Raw genomic sequence first — 14,122 nt, 5'->3', positions numbered from 1 at the left:
CTCCAACGTGGTGGGATCTTGGGACTAAGCAAAGGAGGGGGCACCATGTGGCTCCCAATTGGCCATGTGTGGCTGGCTGTGTGTCTGGGAGGTGTGTGGAGTATGGATGGGGCCCCCCAGAGAAAGCAAGTGGCCCTGCAGTCCTAGGAGGTGATTTCTGGTGTAGGCTTGGAGAGGGTGCCTATATGCGCGCCCACCATACCTAGGAGCAGGCTATGCCACTGCAGAGTCTGCAGTGACACCTGGCATATGGGCCAGACTCCTTGGTTGGCTGTGACTTGGCTGGTGGCCTGTGCTTGTGCCCAGTGGTCAGGGCAGCTCTGAGTTAATGCAGGGGAGCCATTTTGGGCAGTGGAGGTGCCCTTGGGTCCTACAGTATGGCACAGCCTGGGTGTTTTGCTCAAGCCCAGTGACCTGCCTACCTTATCCTTCCCGGGTTCGGTGGCAGGGAGAGCCAAGGGTGCCCTGCATTGGGGACGAGTCAGTATTTTGCATGAATCTCATCACATGTGTCCATGGAGGACAAGCAAGCATGAGCTGGCACCAGCCGCCCCCTTCTCTGCATGGAGGGTGGTTATGTGTTTCCCTAGATGATGAGACTGGAGGAAGACTTCCGTTGGGCCCACTTTTCCTGGGCTAGTGTCCATCAGCCAGGTGCTTAGCCCCAGTGCCTTGAAACTCCGGCCCTTCCTGGCACGTGGTCTCCTGCACTGAGCTGTGGTGAGTACATCCGGGTTCCACTGGATGTTTGTGTGGGTAGGGGTTTTCTGTGTTGGGTCAATGATGAGAACCTTAAATTGTCCTGAAGAGAGGTGATGACTTAAAAATCATGCTCAATAGGATTACGCTGAGGCCCAGCCTAGGTGAGAATTTTGGAAGAGGATTATGAGATTCAGGCCACTGTATTTTGGGCTGGAGACCTGGAGGCTCTGAAGGGCATCTGGAGGTGGCCCAACCTATCTCTGTGCTCCTCCATGAGGCAGCTCAGGGTCCCCTTGTGGGGTTGGTGGTGTTCTGGTTCCCTGGTGTGGGGAATGTTGGTGGCTCCTTCCTGAGCCCCCATTCTCGCCTTGTGTCTTTCAGTGAGCTCTTCCACCCAGGAGGGCCCCTTGGCATTGACTGGCATAGGTGAGTGGATCCTGCTGGGATCATTGGTCAGGAGCCATACCGTGTGGGGTCCCCGAGGTTCAGCCTTTGGGCCACAAGGGTTTTCTCAGGGAGCAGACCTGAATTTCCACCTGGGAGGGAAAGGTTCTCTTGGAGGATGGCTTTTTTGGGAATCTAACCCAAGGAAGACTCCTTCTTTGAAGCCCTACAGGGGTGATGGTGGTCCAGGCAGGAAAGGGTTCCTTCTGCCCAACGCAGGACAGCGCCCAGTTGAGACTTGGTACTCCAGTAAGGTCTCAGGACTGCCCAGGCCACATGAAGGAGGCCAGAGGGGCTATGGGCTGCCACTGGGGTAATAGGGGATCTCTTGGTCCCTGGAGTGTGGTGTGTGAATGGGGTTGGGTTGCGGAGATTCAAGGATCGTGCCCCACCCATGACCCTGAATGCGACCATCCCTGTTGAGCAATGGGGCATCCTAGTGGATCTCCTGGAGCCTGGTGTGGGGTGGCGTTATTTCCCTGGGGTTGGGTCAAGGTGGAGCTCTGGGTGGTACCTGGTTGTACTGCAGGTCAGCCTTGGGACTTGTGGGCTTTGGGCCAAGGGACAACTGCATCCTGCTGGGCATCACCCTATCTCCGAGGTCAAATGTCCTTGAGGGTGGCTTCCTGAAGTGGGAAGCCCCATTGTCGAGGAACCTGCCCCAGGATTTTGTTGCTCAGGCTTCTTCTGAGCCATGGCATCGCCTCCAGGGTGACAGAGTCTTGGGCCCAAGCAAAGGAGAGGGCACTATGTCGCTCTGAGTTGGCCAAGTGTAGCCTAGCTCTGTGGTGGGAGGTGTGAAGAGCATGGATGGTGACCCACCAGAGAAAGCACGTGGCCCTGCAGCCCCAAGCTGCGATTTCTGGTGCATGCTTGTAGAGGACGTCTTGATGTGAGCCCACCACACCCAGGGGCAGACTGCATGACTGCCAGGACTGCAGTGGCACGTGGCATCTGGGCCAGCCTTCTTTGTTGGCCATGACCTGGCTAATGGCCCTGGCCCGTGTCCTGGGGTCATGCAGGGGAGCCCTCTTGGAGGGTGGAGGTGCTCTCAGGGCCTGCAGTATAGCGCAGGCTGGGCATTTGGCCCGAGCCCAGTGACCTGCCTGCCTTGTCCTTCCCAGGTTTGGTGGCAGGGAAGGACAAGGGTGCCCCATGTTGGTGACAAGTCCGTTTTTCACATGGATCTCATCACATGCGTCCATGGAGGATGAGCAACCGTGAACTGACCCCCGCTACCTCCTTACCACATGGAGGTCATTTTGGACTCATATCCTCCACCTCTGTCCCAGATGGTGAGACCGGAGGAAGGCTTGCATTGGACCTGCTGTTCCTGGGCCAGTGGCCATTAGCCTGGTGCCCAGTCCCTGATGCTCTGAAGCTCAGGTCCTTCATGGTGCACTGGTCTCCTGCACTGAGCTGTGGTGAGCACATCCGGGTCCCGCTGGAATCATGTGTGAGGTGGGTTGGTCCCCTGGGTTGGTCCCCTGGGTTGGGTCGATGATGAGAACCTTAAATTGTCCTGAAGAGAGATGATGACTTAAAAATCATGCTCAATAGGATTACGCTGAGGCCCAGCCTAGGTGAGAATTTTGGAAGAGGACACTGGGATCCTGAGATCCCTGGCAGGGCCACTATATTTTGGGCTGGAGAACTCGAGGCCCTGAAGGGCAACTTGGGAGGCCCCAATGTATCCCTGCACCCCTCTGTAAGGCAGCCCAGTTTAGCTGTGTGAGCTTGGTGTCTGGTTCCCTGGGGATGGGGCATATTGGGGGCTACTTCTTGAGCCGCCATTCTCCCCCATGTCTTTCAGTGAGCTCTTCTGTCCAGGTGGGGCCATGGCCTTAAGCGGCATAGGTGAGTGTATCCTATTGGGGTCATGGTCCCTGAATGAGGCAGCATGGGGCCATTGAGGGTCAGCCTTAGGGCCACTAGGGTTTTCTCAGGGTGCCACCAGAGAGGGAACTTTTCTCCAGTAGCATCGCTTCCTTGGGAATCTGACCCTAGCAGCACGCATTTCCTAAAGCCTTGCAGAGGTGATGGAGGTCCAGGCAGAAAGAGTTCCTTCAGCCCAACACAGAGCACCTCCCAGCTGAAACTCAGTAGACTGGTCAGGCCTCGAGGACTGCCCAGGCCACATGAGGGGAGCAATACGGGCTCTGGGGCAGCCTGGGAGTCAAGCTGGAGTTCTTCCTCCCTGGACAGTGGTGGTGATTGGGCCCGTGTAGACAGGCCCCAGATATTCAGGACTGCACCCCATCTGTGGCCCTGAGTGGGACCAACCCTGTTGAGTAATGGGCCGTCTTAGTGGTACCTCCTTGAGCCTGGTAGGGGGAGGCACTGTTTCAATGCAGTTGTGTCAAGGCTGAGCTCTGGCTGGTGCCTGGTGGTGCTGCAGGCGGCCCTGGAGGTTGTGGTCTTTGGGCCAAGGGGGCAGCTCACATCCCGCTGGGGTCACCCCTTCCTTGAGATTCAATAGCATGAAGGGTGTCCTCCTGAGGTGGGAAGTCCTGCTGTCCAGGGACCTGTTCTGGGAATTTGCCCCACAGGCTACTTCTGAGCCATGGGGTCACCTCCAGGGTGGAAGGGTCTTGATCCCAAGGAAAGGAGAGGACACCACGTGGTTTCTGATTGGCCCAGTGTAACCTGGCTCTGTGTGTGGGAGGTGTAGGGCATGATGAAGACCCACCAGAGAAAGCACGTGGGCCCGGAGGCCTCCAGGCTTTGATTTCTGGTGTGTGCTTGGAGAGGGCACCAGGGTGAGTACCCACCATGCAGGCTCTGTGACTGCCAGGTCTGCATTGGCTCCTGGTGTCAGGGTCAGACTCCTTGGTTGGCCATGAGCAGGTTGGTTGCTCTGACCCATGCCCCAGGGTCCCAGTGCGGCCCTGGGGTTGTTCGGGGGAGCCGGCCCGAGCAGTGGAGTTGCTCTTGGGGCCTGCAGTAGGGCACTGCCCAGGGGTCTTGCTCCAGCACAGTGACCCATATTCCCTGTCTTTCCAGGGTTTGGTGACCAGGAGGGTCAATGGTGCCCCGTTTCCATGATGGGTCAGTGTTCTGCGTGGATTCCATCACATGGGCATCCCCTACCCACCTTCCCCACACTGATACGTGAGGCCCTGGTTGGACACATGTCCTTCTGCTGTCACCCCAGATGGTGAGCCTGGAAGAAGAGTTGTGTTGGGCCCCCACAGGCCCCAGGCCAGTGTCCTTCAGCCTGGTGCTCATCCCTCCAGTGCATTGAAGCTCAGATCCTCCCCGGCACGCTGGTCTCCTGCACTGAGCTGTGGTGAGCACATCCAGGTTCTGCTGGATGCATGCGTGGGGAGGGGCTTGCCCTTGGTTGGGTCAATGATGAGAACCTTATATTGTCTGAAGAGAGGTGATGACTTAAAAATCATGCTCAATAGGATTACGCTGAGGCCCAACCTAGGTGAGAATGTTGGAAGAGGATACTGGGATCCCGAGATCTCCAACAGGTCCACTGTATTTTTGGCTGGAGACCTGGAGGTCCTGAAGGGCATCTGGAAGGAGGCCCAACGCTGTCTCTGTGCTCTTCCTTGAGGCAACCCAGGCTACCTCTGCAGGCTTGGTGTTGGTGCTGCAGTTCCCTGGGGCCAGGGAACATTGGTGGCTCCTTCCTGAGCCCCCATTCCTCCCTTGTGTCTTTCAGTGAGCTTTTCCTCCCAGGCGGGCCCCCTGGCATTGACTGGCATAGGTGAGTGAATCCTGCTGGGGTCATGGGCCATTAGCCAGGCCGTGTGGGGTAGCCGAGGTTCAGCCTTTGGGCCACAAGGGTTTTCTCAGGCAGCCGACCTGAATTCCCACCTGAGAGAGATGGGTTCTCCAGGAGGGTGGCTTTTTTGGGAATTAGACCCAAGGAGGATACCCGAAGCACTGCAGGGGTGACGGTGGTCCAGGCAGGAAAGGGTTCTGTCAGCCCCAGGCAAGGCAGCTTCTAGCTGAGACTCGGTGCTTGGGTCAGTTCTCAAGGACTGCCTGAACACGAGGGGGTCCAGAGGGGCTCTGGGTGCCACGGGGGTCACATGGGAGCTCTCAGTCCCCAGAGTGTGGTGTGTGAATGGACCGTTAGGGTTGGGTCTTGGGCATAAAAGGGTCGTGCCCCACCCATTGCCTGGAATGTGACCGTCCCTATTGAGCCATGGGCCATCCCAGTGTGTCTCCTGGAGCCTGGTGGGAGACGGCGTTGTTTTCCTGGGGTTGGGTCAAGGCGGAGCTCTGGCCCGTATGTAGTTGTGCTGCAGGTCAGTCCTGGGACTTGTGGGCTTTGGGTTAAGGGGCAGCCCACATCCTGCTGTGGATCACCCTATCTCTGACATCAAGTGTCAGGAAGGGTGGCCCCCTGAGATGGGAAAGTCAGCTGTCGAGGGACCTGTTCCGGGATTTTGTTGCTCAGGCTGCTTGGAATCCATTGTGTCACCTCCAGGGTGGTGGAATTTTGGGCCCAAGCAATGGAGAGGGCACCACATGACTCCCGATTGTTCAAGTGTGGCTGACTCTGTGTGTGGGAGACATGCAGAGTACGGATGGTGACCCACCAAAGAAAGCATGTGGCTCAGGCTGTGATTTCCAGTGCTTCATTGGAAAGGGTGCCTGTACGCACGCCCCCCATGCCCACGGGTAGACTATGTGACTGCCAGGTCTGCAGTGGTGCATGGCATCTGGGCCAGCCTTCTTGGTTGGCCATGACCTGGCTAATGGCCCTGGCCCGTGCCCAGTGATCCCAGGGATGCCCTGGGGTCATGCAGCAGAGCCCTCTTGGACAGTGGAGGTGCTCTCAAAGCCTGCAGTATGGCACAGCCTGGGCGTTTAGCCTGAGCCCAGTGACCTACCTGCCCTGTCCTTCCAGGGTTCGGTGGCACACAGGGCCAAGGGTGTCTGTGTCAGTGACAAGCACGTGGATCTCACCACATGCATCCATGGAGGATGAGCAAGTACGAGCTGGCATGACCTACCTCCTTCCCCTCATGGAGGTCATTTTGGACACATGTCCTCCAGCTCTCTCCCAGATGGTGAAACCGGAGGAAAACTTGCATTGGGCCTCCTGTTCCTGGGCAGGTGTCCATCAGTCTGTTGCCCAGCCCCATGATGTGCTGAAGCTCAGGTCCTTCCTGGTGCCCTGGTCTCCTGCACTGAACTGTGGTGAGCACATCCGGGTTCTGCTGGAATCATGTGTGAGGTGATTGGTCCTCTGGGTTGGGTCAATGATGAGAACCTTATATTGTCTGAAGAGAGGTGATGACTTAAAAATCATGCTCAATAGGATTACGCTGAGGCCCAACCTAGGTGAGAATGTTGGAAGTGGACACTGGGATCCCGAGATCTCCAACAGGTCCACTGTATTTTTGGCTGGAGACCTGGAGGTCCTGAAGGGCATCTGGAAGGAGGCCCAACGCTGTCTCTGTGCTCTTCCTTGAGGCAACCCAGGCTACCTCTGCAGGCTTGGTGTTGGTGCTGCAGTTCCCTGGGGCCAGGGAACATTGGTGGCTCCTTCCTGAGCCCCCATTCCTCCCTTGTGTCTTTCAGTGAGCTTTTCCTCCCGGGCGGGCCCCCTGGCATTGACTGGCATAGGTGAGTGAATCCTGCTGGGGTCATGGGCCATTAGCCAGGCCGTGTGGGGTCGCTGAGGTTCAGCCTTTGAGCCAGAAGGGTTTTCTCAGGCAGCCAACCTGAATTCCCACCTGGAGAGATGGGTTCTCCAGGAGGGTGGCTTTTTGGGGAATTAGACCCAAGGAGGATACCCGAAGCCCTGCAGGGGTAACGGTTGTCCAGGCAGGAAAGGGTTCTGTCAGTCCCAGGCAAGGCAGCTTCTAGCTGAGACTCGGTGCTTGGGTCAGTTCTCAAGGACTGCCTGAACACGAGGGGGTCCAGAGGGGCTCTGGGTGCCACGGGGGTCGCATGTGAGCTCTCAGTCCCCAGAGTGTGGTGTGTGAATGGACCGTTAGGGTTGGGTCTTGGGCATAAAAGGGTCGTGCCCCACCCATTTCCTGGAATGTGACCATCCCTATTGAGCCATGGGCCATCCCAGTAGGTCTCCTGGAGCCTGGTGGGAGGCAGCATTGTTTTCCTGGGGTTGGGTCAAGGCGGAGCTCTGGCCCGTATGTAGTTGTGCTGCAGGTCAGCCCTGGGACTTGTGGGCTTTGGGTTAAGGGGCAGCCCACATCCTGCTGTGGATCACCCTATCTCTGACATCAAGTGTCAGGAAGGGTGGCCCCCTGAGATGGGAAAGTCAGCTGTCGAGGGACCTGTTCCGGGATTTTGTTGCTCAGGCTGCTTGGAATCCATTGTGTCACCTCCAGGGGGTGGAATTTTGGGCCCAAGCAATGGAGAGGGCACCACATGACTCCCGATTGTTCAAGTGTGGCTGACTCTGTGTGTGGGAGACATGCAGAGTACGGATGGTGACCCACCAAAGAAAGCATGTGGCTCAGGCTGTGATTTCCAGTGCTTCATTGGAAAGGGTGCCTGTACGCACGCCCCCCATGCCCACGGGTAGACTATGTGACTGCCAGGTCTGCAGTGGTGCATGGCATCTGGGCCAGCCTTCTTGGTTGGCCATGACCTGGCTAATGGCCCTGGCCCGTGCCCAGTGATCCCAGGGATGCCCTGGGGTCATGCAGCAGAGCCCTCTTGGACAGTGGAGGTGTTCTCAAAGCCTGCAGTATGGCACAGCCTGGGCGTTTAGCCTGAGCCCAGTGACCTACCTGCCCTGTCCTTCCAGGGTTCGGTGGCACACAGGGCCAAGGGTGTCTGTGTCAGTGACAAGCACGTGGATCTCACCACATGCATCCATGGAGGATGAGCAAGTACGAGCTGGCATGACCTACCTCCTTCCCCTCATGGAGGTCATTTTGGACACATGTCCTCCAGCTCTCTCCCAGATGGTGAAACCGGAGGAAGACTTGCTTTGGGTCTGCTGTTCCTGGGCCAGTGGCCATCAGCCTGTTGCCCAGCCCTGTGATATGCTGAAGCTCAGGCCCTTCCTGGTGCCCTGGTCTCCTGCCCTGAGCTGTGGTGAGCACATCTCGGTCCCGCTGGATGCATATGTGAGGTGGTTGGTCCCCTGAGTTGGGTCGATGATGACAACCTTACATTGTCCTGAAGAGAGGTGATGACTTAAAAATCATGCTCAATAGGATTACGCTGAGGCCCAGCCTAGGTGAGAATTTTGGCAGAGAATGCTGGGATCCCGAGATCCCCAGCAGGGTTACTATATTTTGGGATGTTGAACTTAAGGCCCTGAAGGTCATCTCAGGGGTGCCCAGCCCTGTCTCTGTGCCCCTCTGGGAGGCAGCCCAGGCTCCCTGTGTGCGTTGGTGTCTGGGCTCTGGGTCCCCGGGGATGGGGCATATTGGCTACTCCTTCCTGAGCCCGTGTTCTCCCCCTTGTCTTTCAGTGAGCTCTTCTGCCCAGGTTGGCCCCTGGCCTGAAGCGGCATAGGTGAGTGTATCCTGTTGGGGTCGTGGGTCATGAAATAGGCAGCGTGGGGCCATTAAGGGTCAGTCTTCAGGCCACTAGGGTTTTCTCCGGGTGCCACCGGGGAGGGAACATTTCTCCAGTAGGGTCGCTTCCCTTGGAATCTGACCCCAGGAGCACTCATTTCCTGAAACCCTGCAGAGGTGATAGTGGTCGAGGCAGGAAAGGGTTCCTTCAGCCCAACATAGAGCAGCTCCCAGCTAAAACTGGTGGGCAGATCAGGCTGGAGGACTGCCCAGGCCACATGAGGAGGGCAACAGGGGCTCTAGGGCAGCCTGGGGGTTACACTGGAGTTCTCCCTGCCTGGACAGTAGTGGGTGATTGGGCCCACGCAGACAGGCCCCGCAGATTCAGGACTGCCCCCATCCATGACCCTGAATGGGACCGACCCTGTTGAGTAATGGGCCATCTTAGTGGTACCTCCTTGAGCCTGGTAGGGGGAGGCACTGTTTCAATGCAGTTGGATCAAGGCTGAGCTCTGGCTGGTGCCTGGTGGTGCTGCAGGCAGCCCTGGAGGTTGTGGTCTTTGGGCCAAGGGGGCAGCTCACATCCCGCTGGGGTCACCCCTTCCTTGAGATTCAATAGCATGAAGGGTGTCCTCTTGAGGTGGGAAGTCCTGCTGTCCAGGGACCTGTTCTGGGAATTTGCCCCACAGGCTACTTCTGAGCCATGGGGTCACCTCCAGGGTGGAAGGGTCTTGATCCCAAGGAAAGGAGAGGACACCACGTGGTTTTTAATTGGCCCAGTGTGGCCTGGCTCTGTGTGTAGGAGGTCTAGGGCAAGATGAAGACCCACCAGAGAAAGCATGTGACCCTGGAGGCCCCCAGGCTTTGATTTCTGGTGTGTGCTTGGAGAGGGCACCAGGGTGGGTACCCACCATGCCCAGGGCAGGCTCTGCGACTGCCAGATCTGCATTGGCTCATGGTGTCACGGCCAGATGCGTTGGTTGGCCATGAGCAGGTTGGTTGCTCTGACCTGTGCCCCATAGTCCCAGTGCGGCCCTGGGGTTGTTTGGGGGAGGCAGCCTGAGCAGTAGAGGTGCTCTTGGGGCCTGCAGTAGGGCACAGCCCAGGCATCTTGCCCCAGCACAGTGACCCACATTCCCTGTCCCCAGGGTTTGGTGGCCGGGAGGGCCAAGGGTGCTCCACGTCCATGTTGACTCAGTGTCTGCATAGATTCCATCACATGGGCATCCCCTACCCACCTTCCCCACACTGATACGTGAGGCCCTGGTTGGACACATGTCCTTCTTCTGTCCCTACAGATGGTGAGCCTGGAGGAAGACTTGTATTGGGCCCCCACAGGCCCCAGGCTAGTGTCCTTCAGCCTGGTGCTCATCCCCCAGTATGCTGAAGCTCAGACCCTACCTGGCACCCTGGTCTCCTGCACTGAGCTGTGGTGAGCACATCCAGGTTCTGCTGGATGCATGGATGGGGAGGGGCTTGCCCTTGGTTGGGTCAATGATGAGAACCTTATATTGTCTGAAGAGAGGTGATGACTTAAAAATCATGCTCAATAGGATTACGCTGAGGCCCAACCTAGGTGAGAATGTTGGAAGAAGACACTGGGATCCCGAGATCTCCAACAGGGCGACTGTATTTTTGGCTGGAGACCTGGAGGCCCTGAAGGGCATCTGGAAGGAGGCCCAACCCTGTTTCTGTGCTCTTCCTTGAGGCAACCCAGGCTACCTCTGCAGGCTTGGTGTTGGTGCTGCAGTTCCCTGGGGCCAGGGAACATTGGTGGCTCCTTCCTGATCCCCCATTCCTCCCTTGTGTCTTTCAGTGAGCTTTTCCTCCCAGGTGGGCCCCCTGGAATTGACTGGCATAGGTGAGTGAATCCTGCTGGGGTCATGGGCCATTAGCCAGGCCGTGTGGGGTAGCCGAGATTCAGCCTTTGAGCCAGAAGGGTTTTCTCAGGCAGCCGACCTGAATTCCCACCTGAGAGAGATGGGTTCTCCAGGAGGGTGGCTTTTTTGGGAATTAGACCCAAGAAGGATACCTGAAGCCCTGCGGGGGTGACAGTGGTCCAGGCAGGAAAAGGTTCTGTCAGCCCCAGGCAAGGCAGCTTCTAGCTGAGACTCGGTGCTTGGGTCAGTTCTCAAGGACTGCCTGAACACGAGGGGGTCCAGAGGGGCTCTGGGTGCCACGGGGGTCACATGGGAGCTCCCAGTCCCCGGAGTGTGGTGTAGGAATGGACCGTTAGGGTTGGGTCGTGGGCATAAAATGGTCGTTCCCCACCCATTGCCTGGAATGTGACCATCCCTATTGAGCAATGGACCATCCCAGTGTGTCTCCTGGAGCCTGGTAGGAGGTGGCATTGTTTTCCTGGGGTTGGGTCAAGGCAGAGCTCTGGCCCGTATGTAGTTGTGCTGCAGGTCAGCCCTGGGACTTGTGCACTTTGGGTCAAGGGGCAGCCCGCATGGCACTGGGGATCACCCTATCTCTGACATCAATGTCAGGAAGGGTGGCTTCCTGAGAAGTGACGGCCCACTGTCGAGGGACATGTTCCAGGATTTTGTTGCTCAGGCTGCTTGAAATCCATTGTGTCACCTCCAGGGTGGTAGAGTTTTGGGCCCAAGCAATGGAGAGGGCACCATGTGGCTCCCGATTGTTCAAGTATGGCTGACTCTGTGTGTGGGAGACATGTGGAGTATGGGTGGTGACCCACGAAATTTGCATGTGGCTCAGGCTGTGATTTCCAGTGCGTGCTTGGAGAGGCCACCTGTACACATGCCCCCCCTGCCCAGGCTATGCGACTGCCAGGCATGGCATCTGGGCCAGCCTTCTTGGTTGGCCATGACCTGGCGAATGGCCCTGTCCTGTGCCCAGTGGTCCCAGGGAAGCCCTGGGGTCATGCAACAGAGTCGTCTTGGGCAGTGGAGGTGCTCTCAAAGCCTGCAGTATGGCAAAGCCTGGGCATTTTGCCTGAGCCCAGTGGCCTACCTGCCCTGTCCTTCCAGGATTCATTGGCAAGCAGGTCCAAGGGTACCCCGTGCCAGTGACAAGTCCGTATTTCACATGGATTTCATCACATGTTCCTTGGAGGATGAGCAGGTGTGAGCTGGCATGCCCTACCTACTTCCCCACGTGGAGATCATTTTGGACACATGTCCTCCAGCTCTCTCCCAGGTGGTGAGACCAGAGGAAGAGTTGCGTTGGGCCTCCTGTTGCTGGGCCAGTGGTCATCAGCCTGTTGCCCAGCCCCTGATAAGCTGAAGCTCAGGCCCTTCCTGGTGCTCTGGTCTCCTGCACTGAGCTGTGGTGAGCACATCTGGGTCCCGCTGGATACATGCACGAGGTTGTTGGTCCCCTGAGTTGGGTCAATGATGAGAACCTTATATTGTCCTGAAGAGAGGTGATGACTTAAAAATCATGCTCAATAGGATTACGCTGAGGCCCAGCCCAGATGAGAATTTTGAAAGAGGACGCTGGGATCGCAAGATTTCCAGCAGCACCACTGTATTTTGGGCTGGAGAACTTGAGGCCCTGAAGGGCATCTCAGGGTGCCCAGCCCTGTCTCTGTGACCCTGTGTGAGGCAACCCAGGCTCCCTCTTTGGGCTTGGTGTCTGGGCTCTGGTTCCCCAGGGATGGGGCATGTTGGCGGCTACTTCCTGACCCTGTGTTCTCCCCCATGTCTTTCAGTGAGCTCTTCTGCCCAGGTGGGACCCATGGCCTTAAGCGGCATAGGTGAGTGTATCCTGTAGGATCATGAGCCATGAATTAGGAAGCTTGGGGCCATTGACAGTCAGCCTTCGGACCACTAGGATTTTCTCAGGGTGCCACTGGGGACTGAGCGTTTCTTCAATAGGGTCGCTTCCTTGGGAATCTGACCCTAGGAGCACGCAATTGCTGAAGCCCTGCAGAGGTGATGGTGGTCTAGGCAGAAAAGGTTCCTTCAACCCAACATAGAGCAGCTCCCAGCTGAAACTTGGTGAGCAGGTCAGGGTTCAAGGACTGCCCAGGCCACATGAAAGGGGCAATTGCAGCTCTGGGGCAGCCTGGGGGTCACGCTGGAGTTCTCCTTCCCTGGACAGTGGTGGTTGATTGAGCCCACGCAGACAGGCCCTGGAGATTCATCACTGCACCCCATCCATGGCCCTGATCAGACCGACCCTACTGAGTGATGGGCCATCTTAGTGGTACCTCCTTGAGCCTGGTAGGGGGAGGCACTGTTTCAATGCATTTGGATCAAGGCTGAGCTCTTGCTGGTGCCTGGTGGTGCTGCAGGCAGCCCTGGGGATTGTGGTCTTTGGGCCAAGGGGGCAGCTCACATCCCGCTGGGGTTTCCCCTTCCTTGAGATTCAGTGGCGAGAAGGGTGTCCTCCTGAGGTGGGAAGTCCTGCTGTACAGGGGCCTTTTCTGGGAATTTGCCCCACAGGCTGCTTCTGAGCCACGGGGTCACCTCCAGGGTGGCAGGGTCTTGATCCCAAGGAAAGGAGAGGACACCACGTGGTTTCTGATTGGCCCAGTGTGGCCTGGCTCTGTGTGTGGGAGGTGCAGGGCAAGATGAGGACCCACCAGAGAAAACACGTGGCCCCAGAGGTCCCCAGGCTTTGATTTCTGGTGTGTGCTCGGAGAGGGCACCAGGAAGGGCACCCACCATGCCCAGAGCAGGCTCTGTGACTGCCAGGTCTGCATTGGCTCCTGGTGTTAAGGCCAGACTCATTGGTTGGCCATGAGCAGGTTGGTTTCCCTGACCCATGCCCCAGGGTCCCAGTGCGGCCCTGGGGTTGTTTGGGGGAGCTGGCCCGAGCAGTAGAGGTGCTCTTAGAGCCTGCAGTGGGGCACAGCCCAGGCATCTTGCCCCAGCCCAGTGACCCACTTCTGTGTCTTTCCAGGATTTGGTGGCCAGGATGGCTAATGTTCCCCCGTGTCCATGATGGTTCAGTGTTCTGCATAGATTCCATCACATGGGCGTCCCCTACCCACCTTCCTCACACTGATATGTGAGGCCTTGGTTGGACACATGTCCTTCTCCTGTCATCCCAGATGGTAAACCTGGAGGAAGAGTTGTGTTGGGCCCCCACAGGCCCCAGGCCAGTGTCCTTCAGCCTGGTGCTCATCCCCCCAGTGTGCTGAAGCTGAGACCCTCCCTGGCACCCTGGTCTCCTGCTGAGCTGTGGTGAGCACATCCAGGTTCCGCTGGATGCATGCGTGGGGAGGGGCTTGCCCTTGGTTGGGTCAATGATGAGAACCTTATATTGTCTGAAGAGAGGTGATGACTTAAAAATCATGCTCAATAGGATTACGCTGAGGCCCAACCTAGGTGAGAATGTTAGAAGAGGACACTGGGATCCTGAGATCTCCAACAGGTCCCCCAGGCTGGGGTTCTGGAGGTCCTGAAGGGCATCTGGAAGGAGGCCCAACCCTGTTTCTGTGCTCTTCCTTGAGGCAACCCAGGCTACCTCTGCAGGCTTGGTGTTGGTGCTGCAGTTCCCTGGGGCCAGGGAACATTGGTGGCTCCTTCCTGATCCCCCAT

General features: G+C 57.5%; 1 protein-coding gene and 8 non-coding genes across 9 annotated transcripts in view; all 9 read left to right on the top strand.

Moving 5' to 3' along the window:
* LOC126959065 (uncharacterized) overlaps positions 1-14,122 on the top strand; it is a 186,933-nt gene that overhangs the window by 16,559 nt on the left and 156,252 nt on the right. The window contains exons 6-13 of the mRNA XM_050798018.1: positions 1,084-1,128; positions 2,439-2,607; positions 2,960-3,003; positions 4,150-4,194; positions 4,301-4,435; positions 4,820-4,864; positions 6,166-6,309; positions 12,286-12,330. Coding sequence (XP_050653975.1) covers positions 1,084-1,128; positions 2,439-2,607; positions 2,960-3,003; positions 4,150-4,194; positions 4,301-4,435; positions 4,820-4,864; positions 6,166-6,309; positions 12,286-12,330 — 672 coding nt within the window. The remainder of the gene's footprint in view (positions 1-1,083; positions 1,129-2,438; positions 2,608-2,959; positions 3,004-4,149; positions 4,195-4,300; positions 4,436-4,819; positions 4,865-6,165; positions 6,310-12,285; positions 12,331-14,122) is intronic.
* Positions 775-856, top strand: LOC126960266 (small nucleolar RNA SNORD115). The gene has a single exon (XR_007727833.1). It is a non-coding gene; the product is annotated as a small nucleolar RNA SNORD115 (small nucleolar RNA).
* LOC126960276 (small nucleolar RNA SNORD115) lies at positions 2,641-2,722 on the top strand. The gene has a single exon (XR_007727842.1). It is a non-coding gene; the product is annotated as a small nucleolar RNA SNORD115 (small nucleolar RNA).
* LOC126960285 (small nucleolar RNA SNORD115) lies at positions 4,492-4,572 on the top strand. The gene has a single exon (XR_007727851.1). It is a non-coding gene; the product is annotated as a small nucleolar RNA SNORD115 (small nucleolar RNA).
* Positions 6,366-6,446, top strand: LOC126960284 (small nucleolar RNA SNORD115). Its single transcript, XR_007727850.1, has one exon. It is a non-coding gene; the product is annotated as a small nucleolar RNA SNORD115 (small nucleolar RNA).
* On the top strand, positions 8,238-8,319 carry LOC126960279 (small nucleolar RNA SNORD115). The gene has a single exon (XR_007727845.1). It is a non-coding gene; the product is annotated as a small nucleolar RNA SNORD115 (small nucleolar RNA).
* Positions 10,098-10,178, top strand: LOC126960283 (small nucleolar RNA SNORD115). Its single transcript, XR_007727849.1, has one exon. It is a non-coding gene; the product is annotated as a small nucleolar RNA SNORD115 (small nucleolar RNA).
* LOC126960248 (small nucleolar RNA SNORD115) lies at positions 11,960-12,041 on the top strand. The gene has a single exon (XR_007727815.1). It is a non-coding gene; the product is annotated as a small nucleolar RNA SNORD115 (small nucleolar RNA).
* LOC126960282 (small nucleolar RNA SNORD115) lies at positions 13,822-13,902 on the top strand. The gene has a single exon (XR_007727848.1). It is a non-coding gene; the product is annotated as a small nucleolar RNA SNORD115 (small nucleolar RNA).

Source organism: Macaca thibetana, chromosome 7 (assembly GCF_024542745.1).
Source record: "Macaca thibetana thibetana isolate TM-01 chromosome 7, ASM2454274v1, whole genome shotgun sequence".
Taxonomy (NCBI): Eukaryota; Metazoa; Chordata; class Mammalia; order Primates; family Cercopithecidae; genus Macaca; species Macaca thibetana.
Note: the sequence above shows the minus strand (reverse complement) of the source record. Positions and strands in the feature narration are given on the sequence as shown.